Source organism: Hemitrygon akajei, chromosome 12 (assembly GCF_048418815.1).
Source record: "Hemitrygon akajei chromosome 12, sHemAka1.3, whole genome shotgun sequence".
NCBI lineage: Eukaryota > Metazoa > Chordata > Chondrichthyes > Myliobatiformes > Dasyatidae > Hemitrygon > Hemitrygon akajei.
The window spans coordinates 75,081,407-75,109,167 of NC_133135.1; the positions used below are offsets into that span (position 1 = coordinate 75,081,407).

At 36.8% G+C, this 27,761-nt stretch overlaps 2 protein-coding genes across 2 annotated transcripts in view; one reads left to right on the top strand and one right to left on the bottom strand.

Annotated features, from left to right (window-relative positions):
- Window positions 1-27,761, bottom strand: part of cdc73 (cell division cycle 73, Paf1/RNA polymerase II complex component, homolog (S. cerevisiae)) — a 315,070-nt gene that overhangs the window by 151,671 nt on the left and 135,638 nt on the right. The gene's annotated exons all lie outside the window — the stretch shown is intronic.
- Window positions 16,560-27,469, top strand: LOC140737213 (beta-1,3-galactosyltransferase 2-like). The gene is made up of 2 exons (XM_073063511.1): window positions 16,560-17,076; window positions 24,583-27,469. The coding sequence occupies exon 2, from the start codon at window positions 24,932-24,934 to the stop codon at window positions 26,204-26,206; it is 1,275 nt and encodes a 424-aa protein (XP_072919612.1). The 5' UTR covers window positions 16,560-17,076; window positions 24,583-24,931; the 3' UTR covers window positions 26,207-27,469.

Below are 27,761 nucleotides of genomic sequence, written 5' to 3' on the forward strand. Positions count from 1 at the left end.
TTTATTACTTGAAGTTAAACTGTTTGCAAAATCAAAATAATAATTCAAATTCAGAATGATTTTACAGTTTCAAAGGCTAGCTGCTAAGATTTCTGCAAACTCAACAATGCCTTGTAAAGCACAAATAGCAAGGAAGACGATATAATTGAGAAAAAAAATTAAATTACTGGTAAAATTACTCATGTGCAGGTACAGCAACATTTCCATTAAATCATGTCTCTCCATGTTGAATGTGCTCTTACTGTGCCTAAAGGAAATCTGTAATGCACACTGCAAGAAGCTGGCTAGAAGTTTGAATACTCATTTAATAAAGCAAGCAGAACAGGGTCAACCACTTTGTTGAACAGAATGTAAAGAGCTAATGTTCAATCAATTGACTAAGAAACATAAAAAAAACAGAAGGCAGCTATTTGGACCACCGAGTCTAGGATACCTTCTGGTATTGCCCTGCTAATTATTCTATACCAAGTGCCCTTGTGTTTCTCTTTTGAAATTATTATTTGATTTGGTTATCCACCAACCCTGTAGGCAAAGAATTCAAAATCAGAGCAGCCATCTCATGAGAACATTTTTCTTCATATTCCCTTTTTGAGACCTTTATCTCAAAATTATAAATTTAAGCTTTCTGGTCCTTGAATCATCTTTGAATTTTGCCTTAAATGTGAGCAGTTTCCCTCTATTTACTACAATATATTTAATTATATAACGTACTGTAGAACTCCAAATTGAGAATAATCTTTCATCTATTATATAAGGGGTATAGCAGATTTCCCTGTTGAGATATCTAAAGTACCAAGAAGGATAACAAAAATCAGATTGTAATAGCAATTCAACTAGTCATAAAATAAATAGAAACATAAGCTATCAATCCAATGTTATTAACATATAGTATGTCTGTTGGAAACCCAATTTTAATTCTTTAATGTAAACTACATTTTCTAAGCAATGATTCCAGTATTATTGTTAATATTATTATTTTAAAAAATTCAGATTTTTTAGTTCCTCAAATAAAAAATAATGTAAATAAAGTGAGAAAAGCTTACTTCTTGCTATGCATTTAATACTTCAGTCATATTCACGGACCCTTCAATTTATTTACTATCTTCCAAGAAGTTAATTATACAATCTTACATGTACTTAATCCTCTTGTTAGAAACTTTTACAGTTTTGATCTATTTCCATAGATAAAACAGCCATGCATCACTCCACATGCTACAGTTCTCTTTAAAAATCTCTCAAAAACTCATTCTTCAATTCAGTTCCATTTTAACTAGAATAATACCGTAAGTGTTGATGAAGGGCCATACTATTTATCAGATTTTGAGAAAGAAAACATAATTTCACCTAATTGTGTTTCAAGCCCAAATACTGTGGACATTTAAAAAAAATTTTAGACTTATACTTTGAGTTGATAATTGATAATTTTGAATTTGTTAACTTTTATTTATACTTTCATCAACTTCAAATTAGAAACAGGTGTTGTCTTTCTTTCTGTCAGTAAACATGGACAGTACGGAAGAGAATTTCAAATAATAAGGGAGCCTTGTCTCTATGGCAACTCCACTTCCTTTTGAAATATTTAATCAGCAAAAATAACACTCAGATTTGTAAAGATTCTCCAAGCAATTGATGTTAGAAGCTCTTCCAGGATGAGCAAAAGTAACAAATGAAAAAGATTTGCTTTATTTGTCACATATACACTGAAACTTGAAATATACAGTGAAAGGTGTTTTTTTGCAACAACGACCAACGTTGTCCAAGGATGCACAGGGTGCAGTCTGCTTGTGTTGTAACACTACTAGCACTGACACAGCATGCCAACTTACTAATCTTAACCTGTTCTTTGGAATCTAGGATGAAAGTGGAGGACCCAGAGGAAAACCACACATAAAATGTACAAACTCTTTAGAGACAGCAGCGGGAATTGACACCTGACTACCATGCCACTCACATGACAAATGCTTAACAGAGTTTAATATATTGTTTCCTACAGCAAGTGTCTGTGTATTGACACACATTCAATGCATTTTGGATGTTATTACACTGATCTTAACTTCAAAACTCACTTCCAAGGAACAGAACTGAATAAGCCTCTTTCCTATCACTTGATGCACCTTTTCAAGGAAGAAAATCAGAGGAATGTCAAGTTTAAGAAAACAATAAATGCCAACTATTCCTTCAGAATATAAGCAATGTTCCCATTAACTAAATGGCCTAAAATAGTATGCATCTTTATTATAACCTTTCAAAGAGACTAAAGAAATATTCAACATTACAGAAATCTTCAAAGACATCATATTTGCTAAACAATAATTTTCTAAAGTAAAGATTTTAAATTCTAATTAACTCCTAATGTAAGTTACTGACAAAAAGAGTGAATTAATTGCAGGGGCACAGTCAATAATACTTGAGACCTATTTGCAGCACTCACTAGGTACATCATGTTGCAAAACAGTACTTTGATTGTAAAAGCACTTTGCTGAGTTTTCCTCCTAGTACAATAAGAATGCTGAATGAACATGGAACAAATGCTTTTTTAAAGAAGGATCACTGCACAGAAATGTTATACGTTTATAGAAATGTGAGTCTACTGCAATCATCTGTTCTCCAGTCTACTGAATCATCTTTGATACCTATTTGTTTCTGTGAAGAAAGTACCAAAGTACAAGAGAGAAATCTGAAATAAACATTATGATTGGGTTCTCAGTGTGTACTCTGTACTAGAATAGTGATTCAAGAAAGAAACCAGGAAAAGCAAGTCGAAGTTGGCAGTTTTTTTCTTTAATTACCCACCTCCTCATTTTTGTACCCCTCAATTTATTCCCTTTCTGTTACCAACCTATATTATATACCAGGGTTCCCTTTGGAGCATGCTACTGGAGCATCACAAAAAGAAAGTGGAAATGCTACACAGAGTCAGGATCAAACCTGGGTTTTTGGTGCTGAGGTACCTGCACCCATTGCGGTGCCAACACTGCTATACCAAACCTCATGATAAATGAGACCTCATCATTCTCATGATGAATGGAAATATTATTGCATTACAAGTGTCAAAATTCTGCACAGAATTTGTTAAATACAAAACATACATGTGGTTTTATATGCAAAACATTTTTATACAAAAATTAAGCTAACATTTATCCCTTTATCTAGTTTGATGCAATTGTTCGCTTTACATTCTATCCTAAAAACATTCCGTAAAAGCTGCAAGGACAGCAACAGAGATTAGGTTCATGTCAGATAAAAATATGTAAAAACAAGTAGACACTATAATTAAACAAATATGTAGACTCAATGTCTATAAACTCCTACTTGGTATCTGTAAATTGTACCAATATTGAACCGTATTCCTTATAGTAGCTGTAGATGAAGGCAGTGGCCTCTGTAAGTGCAACATTTTCTGGCCTCTACTTTCTCATGCTCTTTTCTCAGCTTATTTAGTCACATTTGTCTATTCTGATAGCTTTTTGCATCAGCCAGCAGAGGGATCAACAGCTGGCTCCTATCTTCCCAGCCCCGTGTCAATGCTCAATACCATCATATCTTTTTACAGTTATCCTTATTACAGGGGTGTAGACACCCAAACAGCTTGTGACCCAGTGGCCAGTTCACAGTAGAAACTGGCTTAAGATCTTGGCTATCACACATCTGGCAAATATGCCCTATCCAAAACAATCATTACTATGCCAACAGCAATTATGTACATGTTGATGAATTTTGCATGCTCCAGAATATCTTAGTCTTTGTCCTGTCAGGTCATGTCTGGGGTGTGCATGAGGCACCACAGGTGGAAACTGTTTTTTATACAACAAACAATCTATTGGAGGAACTTAGCAAGTGAAGCAGCATTTGTCAGGGTGGATTAAAATTGTCAACATTTCATGTCAGGTATTGCATATGTAGCTCAGTTCCCTTCACCTATCTTTGTATTAGCTGCAAACTTTGCCACAAAGCCATCAATTCCATCATCCAGAGCATTATCATATAATGTGAAAGATAGCAGACAAAATAGTGACCCCTGAGAAACACGAGTCACCAACAGAAACCAGAAAAGGCCCCATTTATTCCCACTCTTTGCCTCCTACCAGAAAGCCAATCTTCTTCACACATTAGAATCTTCCTATAATACCATGGGCTCTTCTCTTATTTAGCAACCTTATATGTGGCACCTTGTCAACAGCCTTCTGAAGATCCAAGTACACAACATCCACTGACACTCCTTTGTGTATCCTGCCTGCTATTTCCTCAACAACTTTCAGCAGATTTTTCAGGTAAGATTTCCCCTCAAGAAAAACTTACTGGCTTCAGCCTATTTCACTGTGTGCTTCCAACTATCCTGAAACCTCATCCTTAACAATTGACCTTAACAATGAACCATAACAAGTTGTCAACCACTGAAGTCAGGCTAATGGCCTATAATTTTCTGTGTTTTGCCTCCCTCCTAACATTCTTAAAGAGTGGAGTGGCATTTGCAATTTTCTAGTCCTCCAGCACCATTCCAAGATCTAGCAATTCTTGAGAGATCACTAATAATAGCTTCATAATCTCTTCAGCTACCTTCTTCAGAACCATGGGGTGGGTGCAGTCCATCTGGTCCAGGTGAATTATCTACTTTCAGCTTCCCAAGAACCTTCTCATAGGAGATTGCTGAGCCTCTGGCGATCTTTGCATCATCAATGGGGACGGGAGAGGTTCCAGAGGATTGGAGGGTTGCGGATGTTGTTCCTTTATTCAAGAAAGGGAGTCGAGATAGCTCAGGAAATTATAGAACAGTGAATCTTACCTCAGTGGTTGGTAAGTTGATGGAGAAGATCCTGTGAGGCAGGATTTATGAACTTCTGGAGAGGTATAATATGATTAGGAATAGTCAGCATGGCTTTGTCAAGGGCAGGTCCTGCCTTACAAGCCTGACTGAATTTTTTGAGGATGTGACTAAACATATTGATGAAGGAAAAGCAGTAGATGTAGTGTATACGGATTTCAGCAAGGCATTTGATAAAGTACCCCGTGCAAGGCTTACTGAGAAAGTAAGCAGGCATGGGATCCAAGGGGACATTGTTTTGTGGATCCAGAACTGGCTTGCTCACAGAAGGCAAAGAGTGGTCGTAGATGGGTCATATTCTGCATGAAGGCCAGGGACCAGTGGTGTGCCTCAGGGATCTTCGTGATTTTTATAAATGACCTGGATGAGGAAGTGGAGGGATGGGTTAGCAAGTTTGCTGATGACACAAAGGGTGGAGGTGTTGTGGATAGTGTGGAGGGCTGTCAGAGGTTACAGCGGGACATTGATAGAATGCAAAACTGGGCTGAGAAGTGGCAGATGGAGTTCAACTCAGATAAGTGCGAAGTGGTTCATTTTGGTAGGTCAAATATGATGGCAGAATATAGTATTAATGGTAAGACTCTTGGCAGTGTGGAGGATCAGAGGGATCTTGGGGTACGAGTCCATAGGATGCTCAAAGCAGCAGCGCAGGTTGACTGTGTGGTTAAGAAGGCATACAGTGTATTGGCCTTAATCAATCATGGAATTGAATTTAGGAGCCGAGAGGTAAAGTTGCAGCTATATAGGACCCTGGGCAGACCCCACTTGGAGTACTGTGCTCAGTTCTGGTCACCTCACTACAGGAAGGATGTGGAAGCCATAAAAAAGGTGCAGAGGAGATTTACAAGGATGTTGCCTGGATTGGGGAGCATGCCTTATGAGAATAGATTGAGTGAACTTTGCTTTTTCTCCTTGGAGTGACAGGAGGATGAGGGGTGACCTGATAGTGGTGTATAAGATGATGAGAGGCATTGATCATGTGGATAGTCAGAGGCTTTTTCCCAGGGCTGAAATGGTTGCCACAAGAGGACACAGGTTTAAGGTGCTGGGGAGTAGGTACAGAGGAGATGTCAGGGGTAAGTTTTTTTACTCAGAGAGTGGCAAATGCATGGAATGCTCTGCCAACTCTGTCCAAAATACTGGTGCCAATGCCCCATGAATTCAGACCCACTTCTGCCACAATCTTGAGCCACACAATCCTCTAATCTTATTAGCCCTGTGCTACATGGAACAATACAGAGATTATTATCTTTTTAGTTTTTTTTTTAATTCTGTACCTAGCTGTCCAAATTCCCTCAGCAGAACCTCTTTCATTGTTCTTTCTACATTATTGGTACCCACATGGACAAGAACTGAATTTTTCCTCTCCCACTTCAAATTCCAATTATGAAATAAAGACACTTCTCACGTTGTTAATTTAGTTTCTTTCAGGCTTGCAATGCCAAGAGCTACAAAGGATAATTGTCTCGCATTTTGTTCTGATTTCTTGAGAAGTGAACACTCAACTTGTATATAAAGAACCAAGATATATTAAAATGACACACAGAGAATTGGGCTATAATACTTGACCTCAAAAATTCATGAGATTGATTTTCCCTGACTCCTTCACACTGGGTCATTCTTGGTCCTGCTTTTTAGATCGAGTTTCCTTTTATCAGCAGTTGGTTCCTTTGTTGTCACTGGCCAATGACCACTAACATCCTGATACACAAGTCCATATTTTCTTCTTTAACCCATTTCTTTCAAAGAATGTACCTAACATTGTGTGGAATTAAGTCAAGACAGACACTGTATAATTTCAATCAACTGTTCTTCTTTATTGCGATTTCAGCCGGCAAGAGATCCGAAGATCTACAGCAGACAAGAATTCCCTCTTGCCAACCAGACCTCTCTCCTAGGATCTCCAGCTTACACACAGATACCATCCCTTTTATACACGTATTTTGCAGAACTTTTAACAGTTACAACAGCCTTTGAGTTACTTCCCTTGAGCAATCAGCACAGCAGAGGGTCCAGATTTGTGCATCCTCACATGCAAATCTAGGTGCAACGCTTGCTCTGACGGTTTCAACCATAGGTTAATCATAGAGCCAGTTAGTTATAATGGAGAAACAATACAGTCTGCCATATTTCGTGTATGTGACTAACTAAAAATTGCCATTCAGCAGAACAGCAAACAACCTTTTAGCCTTAAAAGGGACAATCATGCACCAAAAATCCTTTAGCCGTAAAAGGGAATAAGACAGTAAAAAGACAGTACCGTCACTACATTATCAATTGGTTCCAATGAATTAAGATTATTACTGAAGATGTACTTTTTAAAATTGTTGTCATTTAGTATAACTGGACAATTCCAAACACCCCACAATTTTTCTGAGAAATACCAGCAGTTCTCTTTGAAACCCATTGCCAACATTTATGATTTTCTAGAATTTACATTGGGAAATCTGATTGCTTTGATTGTGCTAAATTAGCCTACTTTAAATATGTCTATAGCAGTGAGCCTAATGCAGAAGTACAGTGGAATGCAAAAGTCTGAGCACCCTGGTCAAAATTTCTGTTACTATGAATAGCTAAGTGAGTAAAAGCTGACCTGATTTCCAAAAGGCATAAAGTTAAAGATGGCACATTTCTTTAATATTTTAAGCAAGATTACTTTCTTTATTTCCATCCTTTACAGTTTCAAAATAACAAAAAAGGAAAAGGGCCTGAAACAAAAGTTTGGGCACCCTGCATGGTCAGTACTTAGTAACACCCACTTTGGCAAGTATCACAGCTTGTAAATGCTTTCTGTATCCAGCTAAGTGTCTTTCAATTCTTGTTTGGAGGGATTTTTGCCCATTCTTTCTTGCAAAAGGCTTCTATTTCTGTGAGATTCTTGGGCCATCTTGCATGCACTGCTCTATTGAGGTCTATACACAGATTTTCGATGATGTTTAGGTCAGGGGACTGTGAAGGCCATGGCAAAACCTTCAGCTTGTGCCTCTTGAGGTAGTCTATTGTGGATTTTGAAGTGTGTTTAGGATCACTGTCCTACTGTAGAAGCCATCCTCTTTTCATCTTTTTTCACTGCCACCAACCTCATAGTTCCCACACGCCGCACTTCCCGTTTCTACCTCCTACCCAAGATCCACAAACCTGCCTGTCCAGGTAGACCCATTGTCTCAGCCTACTCCTGCCCCACCAAACTCATTTCTGTATACCTTGACACTGTTTTATCCCCCCTTGTTCAATCCCTTCCCACCTATGTTCGTGACACTTCTCACGCATTGAATTTTTTCAATGATTTTAAGTTCCCTGGCCCCCACCGCCTTATTTTCACCATGGACATCCAGTCCCTATATACTTCCATCCCCCACCACGAAGGTCTCAAAGCTCTCTGCTTCTTTTTGGATTCCCGACCTAACCAATTCCCCTCTACCACCACTCTCCTCCGTCTAGCGGAATTAGTTCTTACTCTCAATAATTTCTCCTTTGGCTCCTCCCACTTCCTCCAAACCAAAGGTGTAGCCATGGGCACCCACATGGGTCCCAGTTATGTCTGCCTTTTTGTTGCCTTTGTGGAACAGTCCATGTTCCAAGCCTATACGGATATCCGTCCCCCCCTTTTCCTTCGCTGCATCAACGACTGCATTGGCGCTGCCTCCTGCACGCATGCTGAGCTCGTTGACTTCAGTAACTTTGCCTCCAACTTTCACCCTGCCCTCAAATTTACCTGGTCCATTTCTGACACCTCCCTCCCCTTTCATCTCTGGAGATGGCTTATCTACTGATATCTACTGTAAGCCTACAGACTCTCACAGCTACCTGGACTATTCCTCTACCCACCCTGTCTCTTGCAAAAATGCTATCCCCTTGTCACAATTCCTCCACCTCCGCCGCATCTGCTCTCAGGATGAGGCTTTTCATTCCAGGATGAAGGAGATGTCTTCCTTTTTTAAACAAAGGGGCTTCCCCTCTTCCACCATCAACCCTGCTCTCAAACACATCTCTCCCATTTCCCGCACATCTGCCCTCACCCCATCCACCACCACCCCACTCGGGATAGGGTTCCCCTTGTCCTCACCTACCACCCGACCAGCCTCCGGGTCCAATGTATAATTCTCCTTAACTTCTGCCATCTCCAACGGGATCCCACTACCAAGCACATCTTTCCCTCCCTCCCTCCCTTTTTCTGCTTTCCGCAGGGATCACTCCCTATGTGACTCCCTTGTCTATTCGTCCCCTCCATCCCTTCCCATCGATCTCCCTCCTGGCACTTATCCTTGTAAGTGGAACAAGTGCTACACCTGCCCTTACACTTCCTCCCTCACCACCATTCAGGGCCCCAGACAGTCCTTCCAGGTGAGGCAACACTTCACCTGTGAGTCGGCTGGTGTGGTATACTGCGTCCGGTGCTCCTGATGTGGCTTTTTATATATTGTTGCTACACCTGCCCTAACACTTCCTCCCTCACCACCATTCAGGTTTTGTAAGCTGAACACCTACGCTCTGTCCGCCAGAGAAAGCAGGATCTCCCAGTGGCCACACATTTTAATTCCACGTCCCATTCCCATTCTGATATGTCTATGCATGGCCTCCTCTACTGTCAAGATGAAGCCACACTCAGGTTGGAGGAACAACCCCTTATATACCGGCTGGGTAGCCTCCAATCTGATGGCATGAACATTGACTTCTCTAACTTCCGTTAATGCCGCTCCTCCCCTTCTTACCCCATCCCTGACATATTTAGTTTTTTTTCCCCCCTCCTTTTTTTTCTCTCTTTCTGCCCATCACTCTGCCTGTTCTCCATCTCCCTCTGGTGCTCTCCTCCCTCTTTCTTTCTCCCTAGGCCTCCCGTCCCATGATCCTTTCCCTTCTCCAGCTCTGTATCCCTTTTGCCAATCACCTTTCCGGCTCTCAGCTTCACCCCACCCCCTCTGGTCTTCTTCTATCATTTCACATTTTCCCCTCCCTCTCCTACTTTCAAATCTCTTACTATCTTTCCTTTCAATTAGTCCTGACGAAGGGTCTCGGCCCGTAATGTCGACAGTGCTTCCCCTTATTGATGCTGCCTGGCCTGCTGTGTTCCACCAGCAGGTGTGTGTGTTGCTCTTTTCATCTTCAGCTTTTTTTTTTACAGATGGTGTGATGTTTGCTTCCAGAATTTACTGGTTTTTAATTGAATTAATTCTTCCCTCTACCAGTGAAATGTTGCCCGTGCCTCTAGCTGCAACACATACCCAAAGCATGGTCAATCCACCCTTGTGCTTAACAGTCAGAGAAGTGTTCTTTTCATGAAATTCTGCACCCTTTTTTCTCCAAACATACCTTTGCTCATTGCGGCCAAAAAGTTCTATTTTAACTTCATCAGTCCACAGGACTTGTTTCCAAAATGTATCAGGCTTGTTCAGATAACACACACAAAATGCTGGTGGAACACAGCAGGCCAGGCAGCATCGGTAAGGAGAAGCACTGTCGACGTTTCGGGCCGAGACCCTTCATCAGGACTTATAGATGCTGCCTGGCCTGCTGTGATCCACCAGCATTTTGTGTGTGTTGTTTGAATTTCCAGCATCTGCAGATTTCCTCAGGCTTGTTTCGATGTTACTTTGCAAATTTCTGAAGCTGAATTTTGTGGTGAGGATGCAGGAAAGGTTTTCTTCTGATGACTCTTTCATAAAGGTCATATTTGTGCAGTTGTCGCTGCACAGTAGAACAGTGCATCACCACTCCAGAGTCTGCTAATTCGTCCTGAAGGTCTTTTGCAGTCAAGCGGGGGTTTTGATTTACCTTTCTAGCAACCCTATGAGCAGATATCTTGGAAAGTTTTCTTGGTCTTCTGGACCTCAACTTGACCCTCACTGTTCCTGTTAACTGCCATTTCTTAATTGAGAACTGAGGAAACGGCTACCTGAAAACGCTTTGCTATCTTCTTCTAGCCTTCTCCTGCTTCATGGGCATCATTTATTTTAATTTTCAGCATGCTAGTCAGCTGCTTAGAGAAGCCTATGGCTGCTGATTGTTGGGACAAGGTTTGAGGAGTCAGGGTATTCATAAAGCTTTGAAATTTTCATCACCTGGCCTTTCCTAACGAAGACTATGAACAAGCCATAGTCTAACAAGCTAATTAAGGTCTAAGGCCTTGATAAAAGTTACCTGAGAGCTCAAATCTCTTGGGGTGCCCAAACTTTTACATGGTGCTGCTTTCCTTTTTTTTCCCACTCTGAAATTGTACAAAGCAAAAATAATACACTAATTTTGCTTAAAATGTTGAAAAGAATGTTTCATCTTTAAGCTTTATGACTTTTGGAAACCAGTTCATCTTCTACTCACTTAACTATTCACAGTAACAGAAATTTTGACCAGGGATGCCCAAATCTTTGCATGCCACTGCATTATACTCTGAAGCAAAAACAACTTAGGGTATTAAGGACTATGCTCAAATTTATTGAAGGTACTATACTCAAAAAGATTTTAAAATGCATCCAAAGATAAAGGCTTTTATTTTTGATACATATAACTATTAGAAATTTTTTTTTTGAAACCGTGCATTTATTTTGAAACAGCATAGCAGAATTCTCACCCATTTGAGAATTTTTTGAAAACTAAAAGCTCAGGCACATTGAATCATCAAACCAGAGACATCCTTTTTGTATTGGCAAGATTAATAAACATGCAAAACTGATTAAAATATGTTGTTGAGGTTTTGTCTAAATAGTTACTACCAAAATAGACAACTGGATCTTTCCCATCCCACTCCAAGTCAGATGAAATGTTCCACACTTGAGTGCCAGGAGGACAACACAGGCTTCGGGTCACTGTCTAATTTGAGCTAGTTTTCAATTCAAAATGACCACAACTTTTTTGTTGTTTGTCTTATTTTTTCTTCTCTCCTTAATTCTTACTTAGAGTGAGCTATTTACTGTTATTTATTTGCTATAAACACCTAACAGCTTCAACCACAAGATTTGTGGCTCATTCTTGACTTCTGAAGGGCCTTGATAGTAGACAGCAAGACAGTTTCAAAGAGTTAAGCATGTGGAAGAATCCCAGATGATAGGGAACATTTCACTGTGTGTATTATTTAACAGGATTAAAATCTTTGTGCTTTTTTTCCCTAATAACCAGGGAAGCACCTAGTTCTTATTTGAATACACCATTTTAAGCAAGTTTTAGAGTGTAGGAGATACTCTATGCACTCTAGGCTGTGCATAGTCTAGTTATTCAATTCTTGTGCAAAGTAACCTAGCTGTTGTGCACTGTCTGTTTCAATTTCAGTCATGCAATCTAGTGTTATGGGTTAAGGTAGCTCTACTGAGTAGGCAACTAATTTGTCTATGTATACACTAAGGTCAAGTAAGAGGAAGTGAAGAAAACTACTACAGTTGGGGGGGGGGGAGGAACAATGTATTCCAACTTGATAAGATTAATGAAGAAATCAGAATGAAATACACCATCAATGCTGAGTCCTATAGAATCTCGCTGCTAAATGATATTAAAAGAGCACTGGATAAATCCAGAAACTGCTTGTGGGAAAGGAAAAAACAGCATAGACACTGGCAGTTTTATCACAGCTAAGAAAGGGAAAAAAATATTCAGTTACAAGACTAACATGATGAAAAAATATAAAGATCAGATAACATACTACAAAATGCTGGAGGAGCTCAGTAGGTCAGGCAGCATTTATGGAAGGAAATAAATAGTTGCCAGGCAGAACTGGTTCTCACACATAAATACTGCCTGATCTGCTGAGTTCCTCCAGCATTTTGTGTATGTTGTATCTGCAGTCTCTCGTGTCTATAACGATCAGGTGTATGTGTTAACTGAAGAGCTGTGACAAGTTATGAAATCAGTATGACAAAGGAAGCAAAAGATCTAAATGGCACATCTGTGCATTAACTGAGCAACTGAGGCTACATCCACACTACAACAGATAAATCCGTAACCGAAGCTTTTTCTCTTAGTTTTTACCCTCCAACCACACTAAAACGGTGTTTGCCTCCCCCAAAAACAGAGATTTTCAGAAACGCTTTCCAGAGTGTGTAATTTTGAAAACGCCGGATTGGCTGGAGCACTGTGAACGGGGTAAACGGAGAAATCTAAACAACACTGTCATGACGTGCCAGAACAGATGATGACGGCAGTGCGCCATTTCATTGTTTCCTTGAACGCAACCTAACAATTTCAGAACAGACGGCAACGAGACTGAAGCCAGGAAAGTTAGAAATATACTCACCAAATACTTTGACCCATAACTTACTGAATAAATAAGTATACTCACTTTGCCCTGTTTTCTGTCCTTGCTTGTATGAAGGTGGTTTACCTATTTATGCAAGTACTTCTCTGACAATAGATGTGTAACAGCCTAATGTAACATTGTATGGAAATACAAGATAATACTGATGCAGACATGTTTTATACATTTAACAAGGGGCTTTATTAATGCAACAAAGTTCGTCAGGTTTTCAATGTTCGTTGTCAGTCGGGTCATACTGTCTGTGAACTCCCTGTCGGTTGCCTCCATATGCTCCAGTTGTGCGAGAGCCAACAGCTGTCCATTGTTTAAGTTTTTCTAGTCTGTAACTGAACAAATGCTCACCAAGTCTTTCACGGCAAGATTCAACACCAAACATGTCACTTGTTTTCGGCAGATATGTCCTGCACATGCGCAGTAGGAGGAGATTCGCCGAAGTATCTGTTTTAATGTGGACATAGATATTTTTTAAAACGCTTAGTGTGGACGCCTATCATTTTTAAGCGAAATCCGCGTTTTCAAAATTATCCGATCTAGTGTGGATGTAGCCTGAGAGAACAGCACAAGTGTAATCATATCAAAATGCACTCTGAGCATACATCTTCTTCACTACCTTAACCAGTTGCACAGCCACTTTCAGAGACCTAAGGACATGGATTCTAAAATCCAGCTATTCCTTAACACCATTACAAGGAACTTTAACCAGTAAACAGGTTTTTTAAAGACTTGTTTGAATTTAAGAATATTATAGAAGCTTTCTCATATGTATGATTGTCCATAGGTCAAGTGTTCAGAATCCAGGGCCTGTGTTATGTACATTAAAACTGTCCATTAAAGTCACTCTGCCTTTATTGAATGCTTGTCTAATTATATTTGAAAATTTTTAACCACCTGCCACTATGCAAATCTTTAGATAACTCAATTTAAATCACTTAAAAATTAATAGTAATTATTCTAAAGCTGAGTTATTTAAATACAGCTTACAAATACTAAAGGAAATTTTTTCACCAATACAAATACCAAAATATTAACTTACACGATTGTCACACTGACCAAATATAATTAGCAGAAGGTGCAGAGAGGATGGCTGAACCTTGCCACAATTGTTTACAAATTATGATGTTAATAAAAGTAGCATTTTATATAGAATTTTATCAAGCCTTTAAATACCTGTAAAAGCTTTTCTCATTTAACAAATTACCTTTGAATTAATTTACATTGCTAAATGTGTGGCTTTTTCAGTTGCATAAAGATTGGTCATCTACAAATTAAATCATCATCAGCATTACTTGAGAAGGAATAGAAATCATACAGTCTCATATGAGCATTACCAACAATTATTTAATCAAACTTCATAAAATAAGTAACCATCTGGTAGAACTGTAACACAGCCTATAAATGTTCATGCACAAATCTCTTAATAAGGCCATTTCTGATGGACTTGTGTTTGAGTATCAAAAAAACTAAGAGGTTCTGAATTCAGAATGGTTTATCAGGGATCTTTACATTTTGTACTCGGGAAAGGAGCTGATAAAAGGATTTATATAAATATTAAAGAACACTAGAATGTGCTACATGTGATGTTATGAACATCTGCCATTCAAAGAAAAAAGTCCTAAAAAGAGCAAGGTAACTAAATTATAGCACTGCACACTGTTCCCTCTAAGCTGCCACAGGTGTGTGGCTGAAATGCTCCAGCACACATACCCTTTGTTGCTGTATAGCTGGAATTTTCTTCTATATAAATGTTTCATTAAAAGTGCTACAGAGTTTTCGGGCTGTGCAAGTTTCCTACTCAGAGCAATGGCTGGCCCACGCATTTGTAAAAGCATTTGAGAGAATATTGCCACTGCATTACATTTGCTAAACAAACAAGTTCATATCAATTTTACTTGAAGGATCCATTCATTAAAACTGATGATACCTTAAGATTTTTACAAAACATTCAAAGAAAATTTATACTCATTTGTATATTCATACACTAATTCTTAAATTTTACAAAACAGTAATTTCTTTCATTCTGCACTATTTACTGGATTTATCAGCAACAAGATTTAAAATGGCTGTTCCCAGTAGTTTAATCATGGAGGAAGTCACCAACTGATTCAGAGGCAACATATGCTCACCAGTACAGATTTGCTGCTTATTGGCACTCTTGCTTGAAATATATACTCCAGAAAGATGAGTCAACCAAAAAAAAACATACTGCAACTACCTTGCTGTTTATTCACCTGGGAAAAGGAAGAACCCAATAATCGAAAACCTTTACCCTAGCAGGTGATACCAGATCTGAGGAAAGAGAAATAGGTAATGGTTCCGGTCAAAGATCTTTGAGCTGAAATGTTAACTGTTTCATTTTTCACAGATGCTGTTTTAAAATTATAGGTCTCATCCAGTTTGGGGTGCACTTAGCTGGTTTTTTTTAAACTTAAACAGAAGTTACAGTAAACTGTTGACAGTCAAAAACACAAATTACGTGTTACTTCACATGGTCTACTGCTGGGTACAAGTATCCTGAACTCTTTCAGCATTTCTGAAACTCATTTCCTTCTCAGGTCTTGAGGACTGCTCTAAACTGCAGAAAATTTATTTATAACACCATGTTGAGAAACAGTAAAATAACTGTACCATGCTTTGTAATGGGAATGGAAGCACTGTTGTTTAGTTTTAGACCAGTAATACAGAGGCACAATGATTCAGAAACATTTCTTCAACTGGCAGGTGGGAAACTGAAATTCAGCTCATTAACTAATCTGAAATTTAACTAGCTTCAGTTATGGTGACCATGAAATTAATGGATTGTTATAAAATTCCATCTGCTTCACTCTCAATTAGAAAAAGAAATATCCCAACCTTACTCAATCTGGCCTTTATTCAAACTCCAGACATACTTAAGTGTGGTTAATTCTCCACCACCACCTTTGCTGGCCTAAATCCACATTTATGCTAATGCCTGGATCTCAATGTTGATTGGAAATTAAAATGCTGACAAGTTTTGCTTTCTCCATGTAATTTAATGTAATACTTGTGTATAAAAATAAAAATAATTAATTGTTGCTTACTTGATAAAACTAATTCCTGCATGTTTTGAACTCTTAATTCTTAAATGGTTAACGTTATAGGAAAATATGAATTTTCTCCAATCAAAAATACCCCATTTAGAACTGTATTTTCCTTAAAAGAGATAAGACAGTTTAATCTTTTAAGACTGTCTAACTTAGAGCAATAAAATAAGCAATTAAGGAAACAGCTGATATGTTTCTTTTAAAATGTTGATGAGGGACAAGACTGTAAACCAAACATTTGTTATTAAAAGGATATGATATCAATGATTTGTTAATTTTCCTTGTGAACTAACATCCATTGATAAATTCATGTACAGTACATGTTCCTTCATCTAACACCAGGAGTCCTGCAGCAGCAATGTTATTCAAGACAGAAAAGAAATTAATACAGTAATGATCACGTGGGCGTCTCCTGTATACTGACGTTTCAGACTGCTTTCGGAGGACAGAGTCAGTCAAAAGCAGAAGCAGTCTTGCTTCGCATTTCTGCTGCAAAAGCCACAAGCTTAACAGACCAAGCCCACCCAGCATCAGCACTGCTTACAATTAAGACTTAGCAACCCAAGACAATGGACACAGCTTCTATAATATGTTCTGTACAACATGAAAATCCATCTACGCTTTCAGCAATTGCTTTCTATTGCTGATGTCTACAAACACTGAACCAGAAGGACAGCCGAGGATTGCGGGACTGCATCATTTGGCTAGATAAACTGACAAAGTGCTCTCAGCGTGGCTACTGTGTTAAGCAACTGTCATCAGAAGTGCTTTTGTTAAGGCTGTTCCATGCAATCAGCAGGCAGATGGGCGGACAAAAGTAAAAAATTAAGTGCCTGCCGAATTACTCTACGTATGCGCATGTTCAGCGGCATCCTCTTGCTATAATGGTTAGCCATAAGCATGCTTGCAGCGGACATATGCATCTCTACCCATAAAGGACCTGATAAAGGAAGGTATGTTAAAGCTATTCTTATGATTTCGAATTGCCTCAAGAACAAGAGACCCTTTGTTCATGTGCAGTGTGTCTGTGTTTGAATAGTGATGAGGAAATGAACAGATAAAATTCACTGTTTCTCATAATATTCAGCCTAAAGAAAATGGATGACAGCAACTTCAAAGAGCAGTCCTGGAATTTTTGTTTTGAAGTAGTGCCTACGGAATAATTTTAGTTACTTATTAAAGAGATATTTCCAGTATACAAGGAGTTTGAAAGTTCAAATAAATATCTTATCTCTAATACTATAAATGGTAGTCAAGAAGTCAAATTACAAGTGTATATTTGTTTAAACACCAAAAGTTGTTTAACAAAAGGGTACACAATGCAGGCAACACACACAAAATGCTGGAAGAACTCAGCAGGCCAGGCAGTGTCTATGGAAAAGAGTACAGTCAACGTTTCGGGCAGAGACCCTTCAGCAGGTCTGCACACAAAGCAGTTTTATTTCCATATTGAGATTAGATTACATACACGTAAAATGGTTTACTTTAAAACCTGCGCAGCCAGTTTATACCATTCCATAACCTGTAAGCCACCCAAGCTAAAATATGAAGCACAGTCACCAATTGATGTTTGCAATTCTTAAGAGCCAATTTGAAGTGCATTAAAAAGAATAATAAATCCTCAAATGTGTGTAATATGTGACAGTGCACATTCGGTCCCATTTAAAACTTATTCATTTGATATATCTAATGATAATTCTCTTGGTACATATAAAAGTAATATTTACAGCACTCCCATTTAAAAAATGCTAGACTTGCAAACCTAGTCTCTTAAATGTTATTTAAATGTTATACTGCAGACAGTGTTTGGCTTGTACATCAATCAGAAGACTGCAATGAATCATTTAACAGCTTTAAATATAAAAAGCAGTTGCTGTGCCCACAGCAATGTTATATTTTAATAACATCACAACACAAATAAACATGCCTCTCAGTAAATGTAATGACATTTAATAACTAACTCAAGAGATTTACTGAGTTTAATGCAAGATTCAGGGCTAGTCAAGTTTAACATCTGATTAAAATAAAATGCCTATGCCATTTTATATTAAGAACATGGTGGGATTCATATGAGTTTGCAAAAAATTATTCTAGCTTTGTGGGTATTATCAGAAACAGGGAAATAAAACACTTATTATTGGGATAACTGGGAAACGTAGCTTGCATGCGATTTACACTACCACCTAGTGACGAGTAATGCAATAGATTTTCAGTTTAAAAATGTGTGACTTAACTGTAAAACCTACAGTTTAGTATTTTAATTGTTAACATTTCAGTATATTATTTGATCTCAGACAATTGCATTATGACAATAAAGTTTTTGTAATAACCTTGTTACTCCAAAAATGTTTAAGTAAATGTCATTCCCCATTAGATTTTACCATTTGAAGTTCTCTGAAGAATATATTGTGAGACTGCAAATTAAATAATAACTGCCTCAAGATCTAGACTGCTTGGATACCATGGGATTAAACAGTAGTTACACCAAATAAACTAAATTTTTTAATAAATAAATATTAATCTACATGTAATACCACTTTTGGTAACAGGTTTTAAAGCACTGATAACATTTTTAATTAATAATTTCAAATGTACAAAGGCCATTAACATATTTCCAAAATATAGTTACTTAGCCAATGATTCCAAATTCCATTGTAGTTACACCTTAATAACTACAATGTAATGTAAATTAATGCCATTTACAAAGAAGCTTCAAATTCACTGAAGTAAAGACCTCTATTCCAATGTATTTTGGAATAAATTAAATGTATAGCAATCTACATAAACAAAAATACTGTACCACGCTGCTAAAATCAACAGCTACCAAAATTTAATTATTGGTATTGATATGTTATCTACATAGCAATAGTGGTCTCAAATTTGTACTTAATTTGTTCTCCAGTACTTCTTATTGAAAAATATCTTGAAACTGATCCCAAGAGGATTGCAAAACATGTTTAAAACAGGAAAAAAGTTTTAAAAATTGAGTATTTTTTCAAATGTTGTAAATTTTAGCATATTCATATTTCATTTCCATCAATTCAGTTGCATATTTTAAAACTAAATTATTTTTGAGTACATTCTACGCTAGATAAACCAGAACTTATTTTTAAAAAGGAAAAATGTTCACCATCTTACAAAAGTGATAAAGCAGGGTTTTATTATCATGAAAACTTTTGATTATAAATTTCAACTAATTTTAACATTCTAATATGAAATATCAGTGCACACCATTAATAATAAAAGCAAGGTATTTAGATTTTTTTCAAATTCCTTTTATTTCTTACTTTTAATTAATTTTTGCAGGGAAAATGATAAGCAGTGCCAACAAACTGAAATAAGAAATAATAAATAATTATGTCGAATGGCAAAGTAGGCATGAATGCAATACACACACAAAATGCTGAAGGAACTCAGCAGGACAGGCCGCATCTATGGGAAAAAAGTAAATAGTCGATGTTCTGGTCCGAAACCCTTTGCCCGAAATGTCGACTGTACTTCCATAGATACTGCCTGGCCTGCTTAATTCCTCCAGCATTCTGTGTGTATTGCTCAGATTTTTTCATTTATGAAAGTAATACAAATTGTTCCTCCTACAATGGTATCTACAGATATTACTTAATGCTGTTTTTCACTCTTTAGCTTCTTATACAATATGTTTTATTTTCATTCAGCTGTTAACATGGTCTATATTCTAAAACACAAAACTAAAGTCACAGAGGCTGGAATCTGGAGGAACAATCTGCTGAAAGAATTCAGTGAGTCAAGAGTGGAAAGGGAGATGGCCAGTATTCCCAATGCAATATTGGGCATGTCTGCTCTCCACTCTCAATCATGATGCAGGATTACAAACTGAAATGTTAACAATTTAACAATTCCCACCTTGCCCCCCCCCCCCCCACAGATGCTGTTCAACTCACTGAGTCCCTCTAGCAGATTGGTTGTTGCACAAACTATTCATCTATCTACCTAAACATAGAATTCCTTGCATAGTACACCTATAACAGACATGAGCTGCTGTTTCTACCTATAAAATCGTTCATTCCAGCACTTAACGCTTTTCATTGATAGAGCACCAGCACACAAAGGAACAAGAAAATGTCAACGATATTAATGAGTTCATAATTCGTTAATCGATGTCCATGCTGATATCATGAACTTCAATTTCTCTAACTTTCAATAATTTCTCCCTCTCCCCATTCTCTCTTTTCCCATTCCTGTTACCCTCTCACCCCTTCTCTACTCATCCAGCCACTACTTTCCTCCAGTGTCCCTGTTCCTTCCCTTTCATCCATAGTCCACTGTCCCCTCCTATTATGTTGTTTCTTCTCTGGCCCTTTACGTCTTCCAGCCATCACCTCCTAGCTTCTTACATTATCCCCTTTGCCCGCCCACCCATCTTCCCCCTCACCTGGCTTGACCTATTACATACAAGAGAAAATCTGCCAATGCTGGAAATCCAAGCAACACATACAAAATGCTGGAGGAACTCAGCAAGCCAGGCAGCATCTAGGAAAAGAGTTCAGTCGACATAACCCTTCGGCAAGACCTATTACATGTCAGCTTGTACTCCTTCCCATCCCCCCACCTTCCTTTCCAAAATGCCAACGTTTATCCCCCTCCACAAATGCTGCCTGATTTGCTGAGTCTCTCCACCATTATTAATAGCTTAAATGGCTTCCTCTCCACATACGATGTTTACCTTTGACCTGACAACAAAATCTTTGCACAATTTCTAATCCCTTGCACGTACTCCAGTTGATCTCAAACCTGAGCACAATACACACGGGTCACAACTTTAACTTGTGTAAATCAATAGTTGGTAAAATTTATATTTTAGAATGAGACTAATATCACATCACCTTACCAAATGTACCAATAGCCTATCAGCCAAACAAAGGATATCAAAGAGACATCTTCAACATTTTGACAGTTCGCCATCTGTTTTTTTCTTTGTATATGTTTCTTAACAAGAAGGTATATTTTGGCTGCTAATTTATTTCCACGCTTGTGCAATCACTCAGGAATAACACAAAGGTGGTTACTCTAGCATTAGTAGACACACAACTCTTATTTCTTAATTCTCATGAAATCATAAAATTCACCTCCAACTGTTTCTGACATTTGCACGCTGTACTACTCAAGTCCACTCAGATTGAAATAAATTCAGATTTAATCCAGAAATATCAACAGGTTTGATGTCAACAGGTTATCCTTGGTACAACATGCCTGCTGTTTAAATCTAATCTGAATGGAATATCAGTTAAATAAAAGAGCAACACCTTTTTTCTTACTTTATCACTAATTCAGTCAGGTGATGATGATCTGATGATCTGCTTTTTCTCTTTCTGCGATGTTTTACACAAATTAAGTGTAAGAATGTAGGCCAATATTCATTTCCAAAGTACAAATGAAAATAAATACACAAATATGCCATATTTTCTGGATTCCGAAGATAGAAAGAGAAAGGAAATGGTTCCAAGCATGAATCTTCAGTTTTCTGATGAATATTTAATCAAGAAAGCCAGTGATCTAACTATTAATCGTTTACAACTTTTAATTGGCCAAGTTAATATTGTCTAAAATTTACTGTGTGTGGCACAACTGAAAAGCATCGTAAAAATACCAGTATTGCAAACTTAAAATGCCTTGGTGCAAAGTGCTCATGACCACAGAGACAGAACAATCACTGGTTCAGCTCCAAGTCTAAAATTAGTTGATGAATCAGAAAAGATAAAAAGCAATGGTACTACATATTTTTTTTACTTCTGTAGATGGAAACCAAGTGTTAATTTCTTTTCTGCTTTCATACAGTCACGGTTCCAACACAGATAAGTTCAGCAATAGCACTATTAATCACAAAGAGGAAACTTCCGGAGAAGGATTGACCTAAAAGGTGTGAATCAAATTATATGAATTTGTTTCCCAACTAACGGGCACATCTTTAGGAGAGTTATTTTAAGTGTATATGCACTGTTCACTGCTCAGCATATTACAATTTTTTACCATTGCTTTAAAATGAATGTATACATCAGGATATTTCACATAGAAAACTTTTAAATCAATGTTAAAGAACTGTAGACGGGAAAAAAGTGTTTCCATAGGTTTTAGGCGTAATAGATTATACAAGCTCATTTCCAAACACTGAAACATTGTGTTCATAATTTGCTGCATATTTTAAAGTGCATTATTATGTTATATTGGGAATGCAACTCACTTAAGTGAATCTCCCTTAAAAAGTTACTTTCATAAAAGTTATCAAATTTTATGGCTAAATCTATTATTAGATATCATACATTATTGCCACAGCCGCCAAAGCAACCTAACAACAATCATCCATTCACTTGACATTTAATTATGTCACTGTACTTTAAATACCACAAAATTAAAGTCATTAATCTACAGTATGCAGCATTCTCTATTTGTTCTGTGGTCACTAAACATTTCAGATTATCTCTAATTTACATTTGGTTTTGCTTTAGATTGACTTCAAATGTGAATAGCTCTAAAATTCAGAACAGTTGTTTCTTTATCAAATTGATGATACTTTAAAAGCCATTTATTAATTTGAAATGATCCATTACAATACCAAGTCTATCAGCATCTGGCAGATGCTACTGTTTTTACTGCTACCTAAAATATGTGAAAGAAATCCAAAGCAAATTTTCTTTAAGCTTATTAAAAATATATGTTGACAAATGATCAGACATGGGCAGCCGGTTAAAATATGAAGTTAACTGAATAAGTTTACTCAGTTAATCCATTAAGTAAACCGTAGCCTGAAATTCTATGAAGCAGTTAGTGACTGCCTTCAATCAGTGCAAAACATCCAATTGAAAGCCCTTTGGGTAGGTTCAATAATTGGGATTACGTATTTATCATTTAACATAAAAGAAAATTTTGTTACTTTCTCATTATCCAACATTCACACAAAACTACAGGATTTAATAAATATAGCCCTTTTGCTCTTAGTAAATTGCTAAACATTGTGGAAGGAGGTGTGAAAGCAGCTATTCATACTATTTTTCATTAAAAAACAAAAAGATTTAACAAAAATAAGAGTGATTTTAACTGCGTGAAACCTCAGAAATTTAATGCAATTAAATATACTTCCTTTGAAATTATGCAGCAATTGACTATCCCACTCCTTTTTGGTTAAATTTGCAAACCTACAGTACATCTCTAACCTATGGTACAATGCAGATCTTAACAAATGTTTCAAATAACCAAGTACACAAAAATACTACCACATTCAAGTTTAAATTTACTGAGAACTTTAAATGTTTTACTGTATCAATAATCTCTCATGACAATATAAACTAATATAAACTGACATCCATTTACTGAACACAAATGTCTTCATATAGAATATGTATTTCTGAATTACACAGAGTAACAGGCCACATCTGTAACCTATTTATCAATCTACTCAATTGAAGATTATGACAATATACATGAAGAAAATTAAGTATTTCCTTCTCAATCCAGCAGTATTAACCAAATAAATGGTGGAATAAACAAAATTGATTAAGCATAAGCAACCATCAAGCTTCAAGATGAACTGAGCAGGTCAGATATCATTTGCAAAGGAACAGTCAACTTTTCAGGTTGTGACCCTGCATTATGCTACCATATGACTAGAACTTGTAAAATATAACTAGACAGCATCATATAACTAAAGCCTATATAAAAGCTATTTCCACACATATGATACTGACAAACCTGTTGGAATTAAAACAACTGCTTCATCTAGTTTCTAATTCAAGTCAATTAGTTGTTGAATGGATCCTGATGTATATTTTATGGAAGTATTTAATTTCCATAGAATTTTTAATCTATTGTTGACATAAATGGAAACTGTCCAAATGTATTTGTTTTAAACTTGTTTAACTGTAATTCTTTTAAATCGAGAAATAAACCAAAGATTACAAATATTATTTTAAAATCAAAAGTTAACAATCTCCTTTCTTTTAAGTAAGCCAAATAAAGGCTGGAACAGATGATTCAATACTTGGTATTAATACCAATGGCAATATTTAGATAACTATTTATCGTCAAAAGCATAATGCTGGAAGATAGCTGTTAAAACTCTGCCAAATGTTTAATTGGAAATACAATCTGCAAATATAAAATCTGTGAGTTCCTACAAATAATGAATTATTAACTGGTTTTAAGTATGGGATGAGAAATGCCCATGCCCATTTCATTAGCAGTGACAAAGTTGATCTATCTAGTATATGACAGATGTTACAGACCATAAAGTTCATGATGCAGACACACTCAAGTAGTAAACCAAAGACTGAAATGATAAAATCATTCTTCAACGTAGTAGGTCTTAAATAGAGGTTTAAAGGTGAATAACAAGTAGATCATGTATGTCATGTAAATATGTTGAAAAATCTGTAATAAATTCCATATATGAACATAGCTACCAATGTAATAATTTGTTTATATTGCAGCTTTCCTGTGTGGAATACTGCAGAGACTCCATAAACTTGGATGCCAAACACAAGCCACTTTTATCTAAATAGACATGCTGTTTCAATGGAGCTTCTAATTTACATAAAGATGAATTATTTATTAGCCGATCTCATTTTGATGAGCTGATAAAAGGGGAAAAGGTCTACAATAGGCCAATTACTAATTGCCCCACATCGTTTCTGAAGAAAAAGACACGAAAATATAGCAAAACCAGAATCCTAAAGCACTTTAACAATGAAGAGTCTTCTATAACATGCTAAGAAATAAAAATACAGACAGTGTGAACACAATATAAGTACTGGGCACTCCAAAAGGGCCTGCTACAATATGCTTCAGTGGAGAAGACGCTACTGCTGCTTAATGAAGATAACTTGGAACGTTAAACGTTCTCTGTTTCGGACTCATATTATTGCACTTTTATGCCTTGTGTTTTTGCTTGCATTATTTCTGTTGATTAATCAACATGACTGGGTAACTAGCAAAACATGGTCAAAAGAATCTGGTTATTCTGTTTCTCATACAATGAGGGGATTCAGATCGCCAAAAAGTACTGCCAACCAGAGCACAATGAGGAGTATTTGGAAAGAACCATCTCAAGTACAGAGGATACATTCAGCAAATGCTAGCACTGAACTTTCTCTTCCAGATATTAATGGATTAGGGGATATACTGAATGCTAATGGAACCACATACAGTGAAAAGAGAACAGGGTATAATCCCCATCACCATTACAAGTATATTATCAATGAACCAAACAAATGCGAAGGGCAAAGCCCATTCTTAATTGTGTTGATTGCAACTGAACCTAACCAAATTGAAGCAAGACATGCAATTAGGCAAACTTGGGGAAATGAAAGCAATGTTCCTGGATTACGTATGATACGTCTGTTCCTCCTAGGTTTAAGAATGGCTGGTGGCACCTTCCAACAAGCTTTATATGAAGAAAGTAGACAGTTCCATGATATTATTCAACAAGACTTCCTGGATACATATTATAATCTAACTATTAAAACTCTGATGGGAATGAACTGGGTTGCAACATATTGTCCGCATGCCTGGTATATCATGAAGACTGACAGTGACATGTTTGTGAACACAGAGTACTTAATGAACAAACTCCTGAAGCCTTTGCATCCACCACGTCACAATTATTTCACTGGATATCTGATGCGTGGTTATTCACCAAATCGGAACAAGGATAGCAAGTGGTATATGCCTCCAGAACTCTATCCAAGCGAGCGTTATCCAGTCTTTTGTTCAGGAACTGGTTATGTTTTCTCTGGGGACTTAGCTGAAAAGATTTTCAAAGTTTCTCTGAGCATCAGGCGTTTGCATTTAGAGGACGTCTATGTGGGCATCTGTCTTGCCAAACTGAGAATTGACCCTGTGCCACCACCCAATGAATTCCTTTTCAATCACTGGCGTGTTTCTTACTCCAGCTGTAAATATAGTCATCTAATTACCTCCCATCAGTTCCAACCCAATGAATTAATCAAGTACTGGAACCACTTGCAGCAAAACAAGCACAATGCCTGTGCCAGTATGGCAAAAGAAAAAGGCCACAGAGGACATGGTAGGTATCGCACAAAGAAAATGCACTGATGGATAATCTGAATTCAAGATTCCTAATCTTCACTGTAATGTAAATTAATTATCCAAGCATGTATAAAACAACATCTGAAGCCAATGCAATGTTCTGATGCTGTTAAAACATTCAAAATTTGTATTTTAATTACAATCATTTAAAGGTCAACCTCAAAAAGTTGTGTTCATACAATGGAAAGTCAATGTTGTGGTTTATCTGCTTTTGAAGCTTTTGAAATGCTTTTAAGGCAAATATTATTTTAGGCAATGCACAGCAATGATCTGCACTGAACTATGAAAAATACCCAAACTAGGAGAGATGGTTCCAAATTGTTCTTCACTGTGTAAGTTTGATCTATTAATGTAAGCTAGTTAAGGAAATTTGTTAGCAGTGTAAAATATTATGAAACCATATTTTCAAGAACCAAGTCTGCAAACTTCAAAGATATTGTGCCTTTAACTGAAAAGGGACCTGCAAAATTATTTACCCTGTCCACTTCGGCTATGAAATACAAGTAAAAAATGATAACAGAACTGAAGCGATTAAGAATGGAACAGATCGATTCTGTTATGACCAATCTTTTCCCTTAGATTGTTAAAGGAAAGCACCCAAATTGAAAGGGAGAAACAGTTAACTTGAATACAAAAATTTTTCTTTTATATCATCTGATAAAAACAGGTTCACTGATATTTTTGTTAAGAAAGTGGGAAGCATATATTACTTATCTGGATTATTCACTACTGTAGAGTGTTTTATCACACAATTATTCCAGGAAATTAAAATTACAGATTATTTCTGAGCTCTATTGCAATTTTTAGATTTCAGAAATTAATGTATACTCCCACTTAAAAACTTGTCTACTTATTGAAACAATAGCTAACAACCAATCCCACTTTGTGTTGTGCAATATTTCCTTTTGTTTAACCATGAATTTTGTGAAGGTGCCAATAAAAATTAGTATTTTGCCTTTAATTTAAAAGATAAATTTGTTCCTAACTTGCTGACAACTATGGTGTTTGTTTCCTTTTTGTATTGGTGGATCAACTGTACATTATTATGCTTTCTGCTGTAACTTATCAAAATCATTCTCAAATTCCAAAAGGTTTAAATTTAAGACTTGGAGATCATTTTCATCACTATTGGAAAAAAAAACTTGTGTTTGATGGACATTATTAAAATAATTCTGCAATTCAACTTAAATTCTTCTGTGTCATAGAGTGAAAATGTATCAAGAAGTCTATTTAAATTCTTAACTAAGGATTGTAACTTGGCACCAGTGTAACGTTCATTAGCTTTATGTTTTCTTTCATATATTCATAAATATCCTTAATTTTCATTTATTAAGTATTTTAAAGAAGTTTTTTGATATATTATTAACATCACAAAATTCATTACTGTTTGGAATATTTCAAAGTTCTAAGTTCACAGTAAAATCTATCAGAGCACATACACGTCACCACATACAACCCTGAGATGCTTTCTGCTACGGACTTATTTAGCAAATCTATAGAACAGTAACTGATCAATAAACAAGAAACTGTGCAAATGCAAATATAAATAAATAGCAATAAA